General features: G+C 34.4%; 3 protein-coding genes and 1 non-coding gene across 8 annotated transcripts; 2 read left to right on the top strand and 2 right to left on the bottom strand.

Moving 5' to 3' along the window:
• Positions 1–528: 528 nt before the first annotated feature.
• Positions 529–3123, bottom strand: LOC111297216 (PRA1 family protein A1-like). Of its 2 annotated transcripts, none has more exons than XM_089741494.1 (8): positions 2780–3123; positions 2519–2559; positions 2359–2437; positions 2102–2188; positions 1946–2034; positions 1765–1836; positions 1562–1684; positions 529–973 (listed from the first exon to the last, which is right to left on the bottom strand). In XM_089741494.1, the coding sequence occupies exons 1-7, from the start codon at positions 2935–2937 to the stop codon at positions 1581–1583; spliced, it is 630 nt and encodes a 209-aa protein (XP_089597620.1). In that variant the 5' UTR covers positions 2938–3123; the 3' UTR covers positions 529–973; positions 1562–1580. The 2 variants fall into 2 exon arrangements, with proteins under 2 accessions (XP_089597620.1, XP_089597621.1); XM_089741495.1 differs by having other exon boundaries at positions 529–938; positions 2780–3113.
• A 52-nt stretch (positions 3124–3175) lies between these two features.
• Positions 3176–3249, bottom strand: TRNAV-CAC (transfer RNA valine (anticodon CAC)). Its single transcript has one exon. It is a non-coding gene; the product is annotated as a tRNA-Val (tRNA).
• Positions 3250–7009: 3760 nt separating this feature from the next.
• LOC111295968 (serine/threonine-protein kinase ATG1c-like) lies at positions 7010–13141 on the top strand. Of its 4 annotated transcripts, none has more exons than XR_016326206.1 (13): positions 7010–7473; positions 8144–8261; positions 8344–8402; positions 8701–8765; positions 9431–9524; positions 9612–9692; positions 9852–9960; positions 10479–10551; positions 10639–11018; positions 11168–11517; positions 11891–12284; positions 12361–12431; positions 12705–13141. XR_016326206.1 is itself a non-coding variant. In XM_089741496.1 (13 exons), the coding sequence occupies exons 1-13, from the start codon at positions 7231–7233 to the stop codon at positions 12933–12935; spliced, it is 2160 nt and encodes a 719-aa protein (XP_089597622.1). In that variant the 5' UTR covers positions 7010–7230; the 3' UTR covers positions 12936–13141. The 4 variants fall into 4 exon arrangements, 3 of the variants coding, with proteins under 3 accessions (XP_089597622.1, XP_089597623.1, XP_089597624.1); XM_089741496.1 differs by having other exon boundaries at positions 11891–12176; XM_089741497.1 differs by having other exon boundaries at positions 11366–11517; positions 11891–12176.
• A 2252-nt stretch (positions 13142–15393) lies between these two features.
• LOC111296971 (protein MIZU-KUSSEI 1-like) lies at positions 15394–16277 on the top strand. Its single transcript, XM_022891477.2, has one exon. The coding sequence runs from the start codon at positions 15442–15444 to the stop codon at positions 16150–16152; it is 711 nt and encodes a 236-aa protein (XP_022747212.2). The 5' UTR covers positions 15394–15441; the 3' UTR covers positions 16153–16277.
• The last annotated feature ends 950 nt before the right edge of the window (positions 16278–17227 follow it).

A 17227-nucleotide genomic window follows, 5' to 3' on the forward strand; every position in this document is an offset into this window, starting at 1 on the left:
TAAAATTCGATTAAATTCAAATCAGACCATTAAATTTCAAATTAAACATCATGTCAAACTTAATATTATATCAATTCAAACTCAGACAAATTCCAACCCTTATCATAACTACCACGGCAATGAATAAATTCAGGCAAATGAATTGAAGCAAGTGGCACAATGTGACAGGACTCGATTATCAACAGATATGGAGACACGAGGCTGGAGGGGTGGGTGCAAATGAGGAAGGTGATTTGGAAATTTCCCAATAGAAAAAGAAACCAATGATACTGCCTCAAAAGTCGAGGACTGAACGGAAGAAGACTACCAATTCGTCATTGTTTCTTTACAGGTTCACCTTGCCAGGGGCGGCAACCACCTTTTTTCTTATTACCTAGGCTTATTATTTATCTACGTTTACATATACATCCATTTCACTTCACCAAAAATGACAAAAACTAATTCAATAGCATGGACTTACAATCCATTCCAAACCATGGAGAAAAGGAACAAACAAACAAGAGCAGAAAAGAATGCATAGGCGTAAAATCATTCAAAAAAAACATTCTTTCTAAAGGCAAGACCTTTACACTATCTTAGCATTAAACTCACACTAGGAAACTACTAGAAGGAACCAAGAATCGAGTGCAACTAAAATAAACATTCGCAGCCAACTTGCCCAACAACTGTAGGCATACATGAGGCAACTGCTTATATCAATTCTGCACCTTTTTTTGTTCTTTCCTTAAAGAAGGGGTATCATCAATAAAAACATCCTCCAATGTGTCTACCATATGGACTAAAACAGAAATGGTCTGCTTTACAGAAATAAAGAGAGACTTGACAGTTTACACCTTGTTCGTTATATGCAAAAATTAGCAGCCTTCACCTCAATCCAGCCAAAGAAATTATTTTGTAGAAACATCAACAGCAGATGGATGCAACCTCACAATAACAAGCTGTACAAGTTTCAAATCGTCAGAACCATCCCTGCCTGAAACCAAAGACAGCAGTAACAATCAATATCATGAAATGAAACACCACGTACTCTCCCTTATGTTTAAGCCAAAACCACACATATCAGATGCACGCTACAATTCAAATATTAAAGGATTTTACATTGCTGACGAAAAAGGTTGAAAGTAGAAGTTATAAGAGAACTATAGTGCCATTCAATTGCAAAGTTACCATGCTCGGATGAAAATAAAGCACTAAATGATGCTTATAGATACTGAGCAATCAGTAACACTATATTGAGAAGGTTACACAACACCATGCATGCGTGGACAACGAACACAAACAAATGACAGAATTTAGGGGAGATACAAATACGCAACCGTGCATATCATGACAGTGAAGTAGAAAGTCCACAAGCATGGAATATATAAGAGTAGCATGTGAATATGTGCAATATTCCAAAATCAATAAAATTAAGAAGGTGAATTTACCCAACAGCTTAACAGCTGAAAACTAGAGAAGCAAAACAAGAATAACAGCACTAAGTTCTTAATCAAGGGAACACCTTACTACAAATGAAAAAAGAAACCAAAATCCAATAAAAATTGAATGCAGATTTACTCACATGCTATAGACTATGTGAGCTACAGCTCACTGTAATTGCGCCAAACTGCACGAAATTCCTCACGAAAAGTGTTAAGACGAGCCTTTAGGTTAGGTGTTCTAAAACTTGCATGGAGGACAGTGGCTGACAGAGAAAGAAAGAGTTAGATGAAAAAGTAACATTCTTACGCAGAGAAATGAAAAAAAATAAATGAGGTGACATACCAAGAAGTGCAATGGCAAGTGCACATAGCACAGTCAAGAGACCACAGGATACATACCAAAGGATGAAACTCACTGCAACAAGAGGGGTAAAATTAGTTGCTTTCTACACAACTATATTGGATGGAAAACTGATCGATCTTGCTTTACTTGGAAAGAAAACAGTTCTCAAACATATTGTTACCAGAAGAGAATACGAAGACAAACACCCAACGAGGCCAACCACAAATGTGAATCGCTCTTTTAGCTGACGGACGTCCACGAATAACAGGTCTGGCAATAATGAACCAAATCAAGAATATATACTCTGCAGACACAAACATAAGTAAATAAAACTTACGTGAGGGGAGGCCTCATCTTAGCTGCTAAATGTGGAGAGAATTGCCTCACAGTTCTTGTCACCTTCTCACTAAAAGTACCAGCAAAGCTGCACCAAAAGACAATGGTACCGACATGAATCAGAAAACTAAATCTAACCCATATGGTAACCTTCAATACTAGGGCTCATCCATCCATCCATCCATTTCAAAAGTAACAACCTGAGTGACTTAAAATTCAAAACACTAAACAAAAAAGAGGTGTAACATAGCAGCTTACCTATCATTCAGAAAAGCGATGCTAAGCGCTGTTAAAATAGCAGCTAAAATAGCAACTGGTCTCCTCAAGAATCCCAAACCTGCAAAATCACAAAAATTATATATAAAAATACATGTAGTCAAAATAAATTCGAGCTGCACTAACGGTTTTCTCTACTTACCAAGAATGAGAACAATCATCAAGAAATAATTGGTTCGATAGCTGCAAAAAAAAAAAAAAGCATAAAATTAAAGTAAGAAGCTAAAAGAAATAAAGGGTTTGATCTAGTATTTGCAATAGAACATTCACGATCAAGATTCAAGAATTTTCTTCTTTTTGGACATTTTCTTTTCTTTTCTTTTCTTGGCAACCAAACAGCACCCATCAAGATTCAAACTGATTCGAATTTTTTTAAAATGAAAAGAGACTAAAGAAAAATTACTAGTAGAGATTGCATTTAAGGCGGCTGTTCCATTTGGCGTACGATCGAGGGATGGTGAACCGGGAGAAGAATTCGGAGAGAGGTCGCGGGGGCGATGACCAGTCAACTTCACGAAGCGCGTCGATCAGATCCTCGGCGGTTACGTTTCCCCAATCCATTGGATTTGATTACGTACGATCCTCTTTCTTTCACTCTACGGAACCCTAGAAATTAACAAATCAGTGGGGCAAAAAGAAAATTTTCACGAGGAACTGAAGCTGAGGGAAATTAAATCGAGGTACGAGTGAGGGATGCTTCTAGATGCTTTATTTTTTTGGAAGCCTTTTTGTGGAGTGCCTTTTTCTGGAGAGATGGTTGGTCTAAAAATGAGAAATGCTGAAAAAGGAAAATTCCATGTGTCTGAGCCCGGGTTCGAACCGGGGACCTCTAGTGTGTGAGACTAGCGTGATAACCAACTACACCACCCAGACGGGTTATGAAATTGCTTTGGTTAAACCTAATTTTATTTACTTTGTTCTTAAGGATGTAGATACAATAAATTGTCCAGTATTGATCGGAGTTTTTGAATCTGGGCTTAGGCCGAATTTTTATTTTTTAGTTAATGTCATTGTGTCAATTTAAAATATTAATAAAGATTTTTAAAAAAATTTTGAGTTTATATAAGAGACGTCAATTGTTAAGTATAAGGTCCTTAAAACATTTTCATCTTTCATTTTTATCTTTGATTTTTTATATTATATTTAGTTCGTAACCATAAATAATAAGTATTTTAAATTCATTTTTATCATCATAGATATTTAATGAGTATTGGTGATGCTTTGTTAATAATTTTTTTTAAATTAAAAATTATTTTTTTAGTTTGTTTATTTTTATTTTGTATAGTTATATAATATTTTTAAATATAAATATATTAGTTATAATTAATCTAAAATAAAATTTATATTTTTAGATAAAAATTAAATTATTATATATACAAATATATAAAATGTAGGACAAATGATATAGTATACATCTACGTACACTATCCGATAAAAATTTTAAAAACATATAATTTTTATTTTTATTCTCAAATTTTAATACTCATCTATCTTTATTAAAATAAAAAATTAAAATTTTGATTCAATTTAAATAAAATTAACATCCTTAATCTCTAAACCAAGCTTTAGAGATATTTTTTTAAAGACGGCCTAACCTGACCTAATTTATAGACAAATTTAGTAATTACCTAACCTTCGTATAAAATTACTTGGTTAACTTGATTTAACGTGCAAACACAGCAAAATCAAAGAGATTTACGTGAAGTTTGTTTCATGAATAAGTCAATTTTAATGCATGTGTTTTACCCAAAAAAAAAAAACAAAGATGCATATGTTTTATTATATTTTTAAACTTGTAAGCCAGTTTTTTTTTTTTTTAATAGTATTGTTTTTAGTTCGGTAAAAACAAGAAATTATATACAAATATATGAAGAAAAAGAATGATGAAAAATGTAGAGGATGGTATAAACATAAATGAATAATGTGAACTTTATATATTGAAACCCAAGTTTAATATGATTATTAATGATAAAATTTTCAAGTGATATCTTATAAGTTTCTCAAAATATTACAACACATAAAATATTCATTAAAGAAATACCTTTATTAATTAAAGTGGCATGAGGAATTGACTTACATACAAAAGTGAAACGGATGTGTTTTATTTATTTTTCTTTTTATTTTGGACCAAACTTTAATCACGCATAATAATTAATCAATTTTATTTATTTTTTTACCAATTAAACAATGTCTTCCTTAAAACTTCACGGGTGACTTGATAAGAATTTTTTTATATTTGAAGTTATAGAAATTTAATTTTAATTATTAAAATTAAAAATTTAACATTTTACTAATAAATCACATAATTATGAGCATGATTTATGTGTAAATCATAAATTGATTTGGCATTTATTACAAAGTCAGAAAAAGAATTTAGGATTAATTAGGCATGGTGATTATATGGGAACATAAACTATAACGAAAAATATCAAAGTGTAATTAGCATTTGGATGAGCAAAATCTAATGTCATTTCACGAGGATCGATACAGAGAGAGTCGTATTAATTGTTCATTCAAATGGATTTTTAATTTTTAAATATAAAATTATTAATTAGATTTATTTTTTAACAATTAAAAAAACAAAACATTTATTATTAAAGATGAAAAAACATCAATCATAGTAGATTATAAAATGATAAACGTAGAAAGAGAATGTTTATAATCATAAATTATAATGGTACATACCAATTGGATAGTTGATAATCAATGAGTCAAATTTTGATTTCTAAACTTAAAAGCAGAGGTCAATAAAAAATTTTCCTACATATTATCGATATTTTTTTTATAAAAAAAACAAAAAAATAAGTAATAAAAAAATAAATATAAAAATTGAACTTTAATTTTATGAAAATCTATGTTTTAAAAGAGATTAACAAATCATTTAAATTAAACCTCATGTTTTTAAAAATAAGAAAAAAATTGAGAAAATCGAAAATTTAAAATCATAATATTTGATTTGATTCGGATCGATTTTTTTTTATTCAGTTCATATATTAAATTTATATATTAAATTTAGATTAAATTTTAAATTGAAATGTGAAAAATAAAAAAAAACTAAATCGAACCAAATTATATATTTTTATTAATTTTTATATATATTAAATTTGTATAAAATAAAAATAATTATTTTATATATAACTATTGAAATATATTAAAAATTATATTAAAATAATATACAAAAAATAAAAAAATTAAATTTTAAAAATATATGAATTAAATCAAACCATTCTGATTTAAATTAAATCAAAGTAAAAAAATAATTGATTCGAATTCAAATTAAATTTTAATAATTTATAATATTATATATTATTTTAAAAAATTAAATAAAATCTGATCCATATGAATTATTATCATTTATGTTATAAAAGTGACAATCCAAAAATTTGTCTAGATTCAAATTGTTTTAATTATTCTACTATAAACGGGACAATCCAAAAACTCGTCTAGATCCAAATTGTTTTAATTGTTCATTGCCGACGCCGCCCAACTTGAAGACTCAAAAGGGGAAATGACCAAGAAAGTAAACCCAAAAGAGAACAAGTGTTTTGCTTCTTATTTTCGGTATGAATGAAGAAACCCGGTAAAGATTTTTCTATCTCCTTCAAAAGCCAAATACTATGTACCAAGACAAGAAAGAAAATCCATTTGTTATCATTTTTCGGCTTTCTTTCCTCTTAAAACACAACGTGGAAAATGAAAAATAAATTGTAAAAAGAGGAAATGTCTCTTCAAAATTATCCAACCAATGCCTCAGCGCCACGTACTCTAAAAGCCTGCATTGGCAACTTTTCCATACCACCTAGCACACAAAATCATCCAATAAAAACTAGCCAGCTCATAACATTATAAAGTTGCAACGTAGAGCTAACCGTACATTAAAATCTACTCCATCTCAATTCCGACGTTTTTAAGCTATTGATTTCGAAGAAGCAATCAAATTCACAAAACGACAACACTGTTTATACATTAGTGTAAAATATTAAAATTTATATATTTATATTATACATTTATATAAAAATTATATATTTTTTGCAAAATTCTAAAATATATTTTTATTATTAAATTATATATAATTATTAATTAAAATTTTTAATCATATTATTTTTATAAATTTTTGTTATATTTATATTATATTATTCTATCATACTTTAGCTTGTATCACTAATCACAATTAAAAATCTCAATAATTAAATTGATAATAATAATTAGAATCCTCTCTTTTTTAGGGTCGATGATTTAATTTATTTTCTACGAATTTTGATCCAATCCGATCTAATCTTATAGAGTTAATTTTTTTTTTAAATTCGAATTTTGGATTGGATAAAATTAAAAAAAAATTAATGTTGAATCGAGTTCGAGTTTTAAGTAAATTCAATCTGACTCGATATTATATAAAAATTATTTTTTAATTAATTATTTAATTTTTTATTTATATATATATATTTATATAATTATATTTTTAAATATTTATATTTTAAAAATAATATTTTATTAATTTCGAATCAGATACAATTTATATAATATTATATCAAAATCAAATTCAAATATAAAAAAATAAAAAAATAAAAAATTTTTGAATTAAATCAAATTTAAATTTAATGATATATACAATTAGATCGAACGAACAAAACCTGCACCGATACCAACTCTACCCCTTTCTTTGTGACTCGTCACCAATCACCATATTATCCTTTACACGGCCAGCTACAAATCCTTTTAAAATACGGGTCGAATCTTCGGAAAGATCTGAATTGCAGTACCCGATACTCTAATATTTAAGCTTGAAATTCCGGCGTCGGATCTTAGGATTTGTTGTCTCTCTTTTCTTTTTTTTTTTCTCCAAGTTCGTCTGTAATGGCACAAGCAACGGGGAGGGAAAGAGTGGTAGGGGACTATTTAGTAGGCCGACAAATCGGGTCCGGTTCGTTCTCGATTGTTTGGCATGCGAGGCATCGAGTTCATGGAACGGAGGTGGCGATAAAGGAGATTGGAATGAGTCGACTGAATAAGAAGTTGCAGGATAGTTTGATGTCGGAGATCTGTATTTTGAAGAGAATTAATCATCCTAATATTATTCGACTGCATGATATTATTGAGGTTCGTTTCTTCTTCTTCTTCTTCGTTTTAAAAAAAAATTGTTTACTTTTACTAAAAGTTTTTTAGGTGTTGTTTGGATGCCGAGAAAGTAGAGGAAAAAGTTTGGATTTTTTGTTAGAAATTGAGCTGGTTAAGTAAGGTAGGGATTGAAACTTGAGGTGCCGTTGATTTCTATGGAAAGTTTTTTCCTATTTTAAAAAAGAAAATATTAAAATAACAGAGAATTTTTTGTTGAAATGTTTTGCGGACTTTCCATTGAGAAAGGAAGGAGTTGATTGAAAATTTGAAAAATTTTTGTTAAAATTTCTGTGTTCAAGGAGGACTAAATTGAAAAACTATTTTTCATGCACGTGTTTGCGAAGCTCTTCCTCCTTTTGTGTTTATGCTGTGGCCCTTCATTTCATGGACTGCTTGGAGTGGAGTGGAGGGATGAAAGTTGCAGTTTTGCTCTATGGGTTGGAGTGGTATTTTGTTACTTTCACATTGGATCTTTTCCAAGTTTGAGGTCATCTGGAAATGTCACTTAATCATAATATACTTTGATTTGAAATTAAATTTGAGATAATGCTGATATGCCGTGTCATTTTTTTTTTTTTTTACTTCACTTGAGCAATCTTATTGTATTTATCTTAAATCATATTTTTAATTTTGGTTTATATGCATATCTTAGGTTCCTGGAAAGATACATATTGTATTGGAGTATTGCAAGGGGGGGGATCTTTCTATGTACATTACACGCCATGGAAGTGTCCCTGAGGCAACCGCAAAGCATTTCATGCAGCAGCTAGGTATACTGCAAAATGTGTCTAGTTGTTGGTTTCCCTTATCTATCAAATTTTGGTCACACAAAACTCCTATATCTTCTTGCAGCGGCTGGCCTACAAGTTCTCCGAGACAATAATCTTATACATCGGGATCTAAAGCCTCAGGTTCAGTTCATTCCATTTGGTTCAAGTTCGAATTTTGATCCAATTTTATGGATGCTTATGCCTATGATAAAGAAGCAAACCTATTCGAAAAGTCGTACTATTCGAAAAAGTTGATACCTTTTTCCCCTATGCTTTTGAACCACATTAAGGAATGTCATAAAGTTGTATATATTGGTACATGTGCATTCCTAGGTTCTTGATGTTAAAAGACATCCTTTTGGTATATACTAGTCTTGCCTATGCTGTGAAGTTTTCTTTGAATATATTCACTTTGTAATGTTTGTTGTTTTCCAAACAGAATCTTCTTCTCTCAACAAATGACAGCAAGGCAGTTTTAAAGATTGCGGACTTTGGATTTGCAAGGTAAATGATCACATTGACCCACCTACTTATGGGGTGTTTTTAAATTACACTTCCATCCTCCTAGTTCTAGGCCTCATCCTTGGCTCTTTGAATTTTGCTACATGGTGCAACATTGCAAGTACTTCTTTTGGTTGTTGAGACAACAATTTGAGACCACCTATCTTCTTTTGTAGTCTGTTTTATGTGCTTATCTAGCTTTAGATGGTTTGAGAATGGTTTCAATCTCAAATTTATAAGTAAGAGGTATGATCTTAGGGCAGAAACCACTGCCTAGATTGGTGGTCAACATGGTGAAGAATTGAAACTGTGGCTTCAGAAAATTTTGATATGTTTGGAAATAATATCACAAATAACCATGGCTGGAATAGTCCAGCATAATTGATTTTGACATTACTGATATTAGTCAAAGAAGTTCTTCATAATTATTGTCTACTATTCTTTCTCTTCTAGAGTTCTGTTTACAATTGAAAATCTTTTGCATATGCTATCCCATTGGTGTCATTTTGCAATTAAAATGAAGTTCATTTGTTTATGTAACCCTTAATTGTGGACAGAGGGAAGATGAAAATGATATAACTTTATTTCTAACTGTGCTATTCACATATGCTTTTCCAATGAAATTTTCACCAATAGTCGATAGTAACATTACTGTTCTCTTTTGGCAGATCTCTGCAACCTAGGGGACTTGCTGAAACATTATGTGGTTCACCGCTTTACATGGCTCCAGAGATAATGCAACAGCAGAAGTATGATGCAAAGGTGATAGTTACTCTACACCCAACTCCTTTTCCTTTCACTTGTTCATCCCTGAAATTACTGCCTACTAACCTTGACCTTAATACACAGGCAGATCTCTGGAGTGTAGGTGCTATTTTATTTCAACTCGTGACTGGGAAAACTCCATTTACTGGAAATGATCAAATACAGGTTTAATGAACTTTTAACACTTTTGTTTGAGTAAAGTGGTCCCTAGGGTCCTTGGAGGTTCTAATGTTAGACTTGCAATTAATCACCTGAGTGAACTGGTGATTGTTTTGGTGCCTTTGCTGTTCCCTTGATCTTTTTCTCATATCTGGTGTTATGCAGTTACTCCAGAACATTGTGAAATCAACTGAGTTGCATTTCCCTGCAGAAAGCAATTATTTGACTGCTAATTGCAAAGATTTATGTCAAAAATTGCTGCGTCGTAATCCAGGTATTCCACAAGTCTAGTATAAATTACAAGCTTCTGACATATACAATTGGAAGTATTTGCTGACATATTAGACGCCAAGACAATCATTTCACTATTAGATGCTACTTAGTTCTGGGGCAATGAGGATTGCCAAAATTAGAGGTATATGAAAGGACACTCTAATTTCTAGGCTTCAACCTCTTTCGGAATTTTGTAGTTTGTAATCATTGTTCTTATCCCTTACTTTTGGCATGCAATTTTATGCTTTGATATTTAATCATGAATGACGTTAACCACCTATTTGTTAATTGAGCTTAGAGGAATTATTGTAATATAAGTCATAGTCTCTGTGTGCTAGACCATGTAAGGAAGATGATGCTAAGATAAAGCTTTAGTTGATCTGTCAAGACAATGAGCAAAGAGAAACATAAAAATCATGTTTCATTCAGCAATGCTTTCAATGTGTTTTGAGTGCTGAGCAATTCTTATTTATGTTCTTGCCCTCATTCTCCTTGTGCTCTTTATCCTTGTATTTGCAGTGGAACGTTTAACATTTGAAGAGTTCTTTAACCACCCATTTCTTTCTCAGGGCCAACCAGACGAATTGTTAAGGTAAATGAGGAAATGGTTGTTCTCATCTTGTCTTGATATACATTATCCTTCAGTTCCCTAAATAATGAAACTCTGTGGCATATGCAGTAGTCATAGATTTTCAAGAACAACAGCTGATTATACTTTGACTGAAAGCAGTCCTGTAAGGAACACTGAGGAAGGCTTTCAAGAGGATTATCTTCCTTTCTTTCTGGATGATGATTCTAGTGGTCCTGAATGGAGCCCTTCCTATGCAAAGAAGAGGTCCTCGATGAAATCTGCTCATGGATTTTCTCCTGATGCAAAAGATATTAGAGAAGCAACTTCTAATCCTTTGAATAAAGTTGATTTTACATCCAAATATAGTGGTACGAGACATAAATTGAAAAATACTAGTTTTAGACTTGAAAACCATAAGGTTTCAGGTGAAACACTACATGAACCTCACAATTCCATGGATTTAAGATCTGTGAATACTCGTTCAAGAGGTACTAGCAATCTTATATGTTCCATTTCTCAATTCAGTTACATATTATCTAGTTCCCAAGATGTCTTGCTAAGCATATATGTTCTAAGCAATTGTCATCCTTTGCATAACATGGCTGGTTTAACTGTCACTCTTGCATTGTTTCCATAGTTGGGGACTCACTGGAGTTGATCGACCAAGATTATGTTCTTGTTTCTGGACCTCCAATGGATTTGTCATCTTCTTCGGCTAGTACTCATATTCCATACAAATCAGATAGTCCACCTCTAATCCCCTTTACCAATAATACCACATCAACTGCCCCCATGCCTATCATTGGTGCCACCAATGTTAACATCTGTCATGTAGGAAGCTTGGAAAGTCAGAGTTCTGCCCCTGGGACTTCTCAAGGATCCATGGATATTGGAGATACTCTGGAACAGCCATCATCTCATTATATGACAAGGATAAAGTCATTACAGCAGTGTGCATCTTCTATTACAGAATTAGTGCATGAAAAGGTCAGTCCATAATACACCTATTATAAGTGCATTATGCAGAGTGTTACAATAGCATGACTTGTTCCCTCTCTTTCCCATTATCCTTTCCCCATGTTTGCATGATTGAAGATTTGAAGTAAGAAGTCTTTACAGCTAAACACATTTAGATTGTCTGCCTATTCCCGTTTTCTGTTAATCCTTTCTGTTACTTTTCGGTCAATAAGGTTCTTGCAACGGTAGAAGTTTTTAAATGATGCAACTCAATGCCACTCTCAATGGTGATTGCTGTTGCTTGTGTAGCACATATTGCTAGCTTAGCTCTCGGTATTTTCTTTGCTGTCTCAAGATTTATTGAGGTTATTTTCTGTGCAACACTATTGTGGTTCTTTGATAGATTGAGGCAGGTAGACAACTTGAAGCATTCTCAATCCAGCTTGTAATTCTTGCAATTTGGAAGCAAGCATTGCATATTTGCCATACAAAGGCTGTATCAGCTATGGAAGGAAGCCAAGAGACAAGCAGATTGAGGAGTGCCAGCAAGAAGCATGGAACATCTGATGTGAAAGAATTTCAGGGTGTTGTTAGCCCTGAAGAGCCAGACGATATATCCTCAGAGATAGAGAGGGAATTTCTCCGGGGAGTTGAGCATGCTGAGGAAATTGCCAAGGTTATTGAGCCTGGTATGCCTTTGATAATTGTTTCTCCTGGCATCATATTTGTTGATCCACTTTGAAATTGTTCAAACGATAAGAAAGGAACTAAATGTATATGACAACTATTGCTGATGTGTAAGGAAACAAAGTCACTTGTATTCATGCTATTCAACTAATATTCTAAATGATCATTTTGTTACCATGATTGCAGGAAGTACAGAGATGCCTGATGCAATGGAGACAATATTTCAGGCTGCCCTTACTTCCGGGAGACATGGAGGAGTGAGTCTCTTCTTCTCACCTTGATATCATTCAATGTGCCTAAATTGTATATATCTATCTATCTAATTGTCTGGGCATTGTTTTATACCATTTGTACGAGGTGAAGAAAACAAAATAGGAGAATAGATCAAGCGAAGATCTATTTTACGATATGAAATGAACCTATTTACTTATTTGATGAATGCCATAAAAGTTTTCTTAAATTAAGGTGATAGAAGATAACAATTGAAGTAATCTCATCGGCTGAAAATTGTCCTGCATGTGTCTTTGCAGGTTGATGAGCTCATGGGTGATATGGAAAGTGCAGCTTTTTTGTATTCAAAGGCCGTGCGTTTATTGGTCTTCCTACTAGTCGAAGCACCATCCCTCATTCTCAATCCTCCCTTTTCCCTCACAAACTTGGATCGGTATAGACTTCGAACTTACATTGATTTTCTTAGAAACAGGCAAGGTTACTCAAGATCTCAAAGGATGGCTCTTCTCAAGTGCAAGGATCAGCCATAGAGTTGAACAATTTTTTAACTCATGCTCATATTGACTTACCCTGTTTCACTGTGTAAAAATATTTGTATGTACAGTTATTCTTTGAGTAACAGGGAATTGGGGTGTTAAAATGGCTCAACTGTATCCTATTTGGATGTTGTAATATTCTCACTTCTGCGATTAAAGAATGATAAATGGTCAGATGTGCCATGGTTTTCCGCTTGGTATGCTTTCTTTTCAGGTTCCTTCACATGCAATGGTGAAACGTCTTACAGCATGGGATGGATTCCAGCAGCAGATTCCTGCATTATGAGAGTATTTAAACATTACAAATGGAAAATGTACATAAAATTCCAGTTTAACAGCTTGGGCATGACGGGAAGTTCAATGAAATAGTCTCAGTATTAAATCAAAGAAAGATAAACGGATATTGGACCATTTAATTAATAGCTTTGAACATCATAATTTGATGGCTACCGTTTGGTTCAGGTGGTGAATGCACAGATTGAAATACTCATTTAGAATCAGAATGCGTTTGATGAATAATTTGTAAATAAATTTGATTTATATTTATTTAGTAAATTTAATAAATGATTACAAACAATATTTTAAAATTCATTAATTAAATATAGATATAGAAAATGTTGAGAGATCCAAGAGAATGAAAGATCTTGGAGTGTAACAAATTGAATTTCATTATTATGGCATCCCCATAACTTTGGTGCTCAATACCATGCGCCATCTATTCCTTTCAAAAACAGTTCATGAACATAGATATCCAACATGAAAGATTCAAAAACTGAAACATAAATGAAAGAATTCTTCTCCAATCATGTCATTTGGATGAATTCTGATTGTAATTTTTTGTATATACTACAATATTTTGTTCTAAAAGTTATGGTCAATCAGGGGGATGGCAACCATGACCCTCACTGCAGGTGTGCCTAAATTAAGACCTCCATCCAGCATTAACTGGTGTTACTTCACATTCACCTTCGCCTCGTGATAGCTCTAACAGGAATTGTCTATGATCAGATCAATGTCAGTGGCATTATTGGTTTTGCCATTCCAAATGGCTGCTTTTTTCTTTCCTTGTGATTTTCATAATTGGACGTCGCGCCTACATAATAATGAAGCCACAGGGAAGTGTTTTTGTTGACATGGTTAAAGTAATCACAGCAGCCATTAGAAAGGGTAGTTTAACGGCTTCCGGGCACTCCTTTTATGATCCTGACCTCCATGAATCAGGATCAAAACTCTCACACACCAAAAGATTCAGTTGCCTATACACGGCTGCTTTAATTGCTGATCCAAGTGAGTTGGACGACAAAGGCAAGCCCAAGAATGGTTGGAGATTATGCAGTATTCAACAAGTGGAAAATCTCAAAATGTTGCTTGGAATGATGCTTGTCTGGATACCAGGAATTGGTTGTTTCATAACCATGGACCTGCAGGGTAGAATTGTACTTCTTCAAGCGATTCAGACAACGAAAACAGCTCGGATCTAGTTTCCAGGTCCCCCAGGTTGGATGGGACTCTCATCAATGATTGCCCTTGCCATATGGATCTTCATTTATGAGCAAATGTGGGTACCTCAGACACGGAAAATAGCATGAAGGCTAAAAGATTGTTAATTACACTGAGGATTAACATCGGTATTGTGATTGCAATCTTGTGCTCATAAGTGGCTTCCGTTATTCGGAAGCAAGGCCAGGCGGCAGCTTTGAAACAAGGTTCCTTCGAGTCTCCTAGGAGCATTTTAAATGCCCCTGCCACAGTTTGCCTTATCAGGTTTGCTAGAAGCATTTGCTGCAATGAACCTAATGGAATTTCTCACCACGCAATTGTCAGAGTCCATGAGAAGTAGAACTGTTGTTGGAGCATCTTCTTTGTCAGCTTATCTCTTGCAAGCTACTTTGAATTCCATTCTTGTCAATATCGTCTACAAAACAACCAGCCAAGGTGGGAAATCACCATGGTTAGGTGGTCATGACCTTAACAAGGATAGGCTTGAAAAGTTCTATTACCTCGTGTCTGGCATGGTAGCCCTGAATTTCCTTTTATTTCAATCTCTTTGCAAGGCGTTACCTGACCAATACTCATACTGATAAAAAAGAATCGGAGGCCCGCGGACCAATGGAGAGAGAACATTGAAATTAGCACAAAAAAAGACAGGTTCAGATGGTAATACTCTGACCATTCTTTGAAAAGGAGGACCCACGTTTGAATTTTTTGCTCAGAATTATATTGTAATGAATCAACTGATAACCTGAGTGGTCATCGTTTTTGCCACGTGGACCATATGCACTTGCCAGCCTTTTTACCAGGGGCCCCGTCAGGGCCAATTGACAGGTAATAACAAAGCAAATTTCCAAATCTAACGGCTATATCCATTCCCGCTCTGTTTCTAAAGACTTTATATGCATGTCCATAGCCACAGTTCCCTTTCCCACATTTGCACCCCCACCAACGCATCAGAGCCTCTTGACCCCTTGATTTTATCTGTCTTCTTTGATCCAAGAAACCAATGACCAGGAGCGACGCCCTCCGTCGACTCCTCCGTTGTCTCTCCCCCACCACCGCCAACTCCACCATTAGCCCCACCAAGAAACGCCTAAGCACCTCCCTCAGAAACGACCTTGACGACCCTATCGCCATCACAAACCAAGACCAGGACAAAGACTCCCAAGATTCCACAACAACAACCGATCTCGAAACGACGATATCAGCCTCCGCACGCCCTTCCAGGTCCATGGTGATAGGCACCATCTTCGGCCAACGCAAAGGCCACGTCTGGTTTTGCATCCAACACGACCGTCTCTCCACAAAACCCTCTCTCCTCCTCGAACTCTCCATCCCAACTCACCAACTCGTCCAAGAAATGCGCTGTGGCATCGTTCGCATTGCTCTCGAATGTGATCTTTCCGAACTCAGCTCCTGTCCTCTCCACTCGATCCCTATTTGGACCATGTACTGCAATGGTCGAAAGATTGGGTTTGCTACAAAAAGAAAAGCCAGCCGCCATAACCGACTGATGTTAAAGACAATACAGTCTACAACAGTTGGAGCCGGCGTGATACCTTCTGGGTTCGGGTCGTTAGGTTCGGGGGAGATCATGTACATGAGGACTAATTATGAGCATGTTGTTGGTAACGCTGACTCCGAGTCGTTTCACCTTGTGAACCCGGATGAGTGCTCTGGGCAAGAGCTAAGCGTGTTCCTCATGAGATCAAGGTGAAAAAGGCTCAAGAAAGGATAGAGGTTAATTTTATAGTTTTTTTTATTGATTTTGTTGGTTTCTTTGTTTAAGAAGAAGAGTGGGGTTTCTCTTACCCTCTCGGAACCTTCTGAAATTTGTTCTTTTTTGGGGTTTCTTTCGAGAGGCTTGAAAGTTGAGCTTCCATTGCAAGAAACTACTTTATCGGGAGCTAATAGTTGGATTTTGTTTCTGGAAATGGGGGGGGTGGGGGTGGGGATTTGATCTTGGTGAAGTTTCTTTCACTTGTAATTTTATTTTACAATTTTTCTTTCCTTGGAAGAGATTGATCAGTTTAGGGGAGACTAGTCAAAGTACAGCATTCATAAGTCAAATTCTACAGGCTTTTTCTTTTCCAGTTTTAGGTTTTAGGTGTTAAATTCTTCACATTGCATTAGCCACATGGTCATATGTAGCAGATGAATGAAATTTGCTCAATTTTACCAAAATAAGGGTAAAAGACAGTTTCACCTTCGTACTCTTTCCATATGGCTTGGAAAGATACATTTAACATGTGATAATTCTTCGTTTTCCTGTCTCTCTTCAGATTGCTACTTCAGTCAGTTCTTGTTCACTTGCTTCAAGGTGACATCATTACTTCTAATCAAGATTCTCTAGCGCAAGAACTCTGAGCTTTTTTAGATCTCCATTAAAAGTCCCCATCAGTTTTGATCTTACAAGAAATTGCAGCACAATTGATGCATGAACTGCCAGAGAATGAGGAAAAATTATTTGCAAATGCAAGGACAAAGAGTTTTGGCTTACCATGAATTCTTCTTTGTACTGCAACTACATTCTGACAAGTTTTGTATTGCCAGTGAGGAAGAGGTAATCTGCATGCCGAGGACTAGAGCAACAAGGAAACAAGATGTTGATCCAAACCTCAGGATGCAGATTGCCCAATCCTTACCAATATGAACTCTGTAAAGAAAATAAATGTTGAAGGAAGATTTAAGGAAGAGGAAGGAAAAACACAAGGTAGAGGTTGAGGCCTTCATGGTTGAATACAGATATTTATAATGGCTCCTAAAGCTAACATGAATATTTATTCCATAAA

Source organism: Durio zibethinus, chromosome 12, assembly GCF_047325235.1.
Source record: "Durio zibethinus cultivar Kanyao isolate XHJ-2024 chromosome 12, ASM4732523v1, whole genome shotgun sequence".
NCBI classification, from domain to species: domain Eukaryota; kingdom Viridiplantae; phylum Streptophyta; class Magnoliopsida; order Malvales; family Malvaceae; genus Durio; species Durio zibethinus.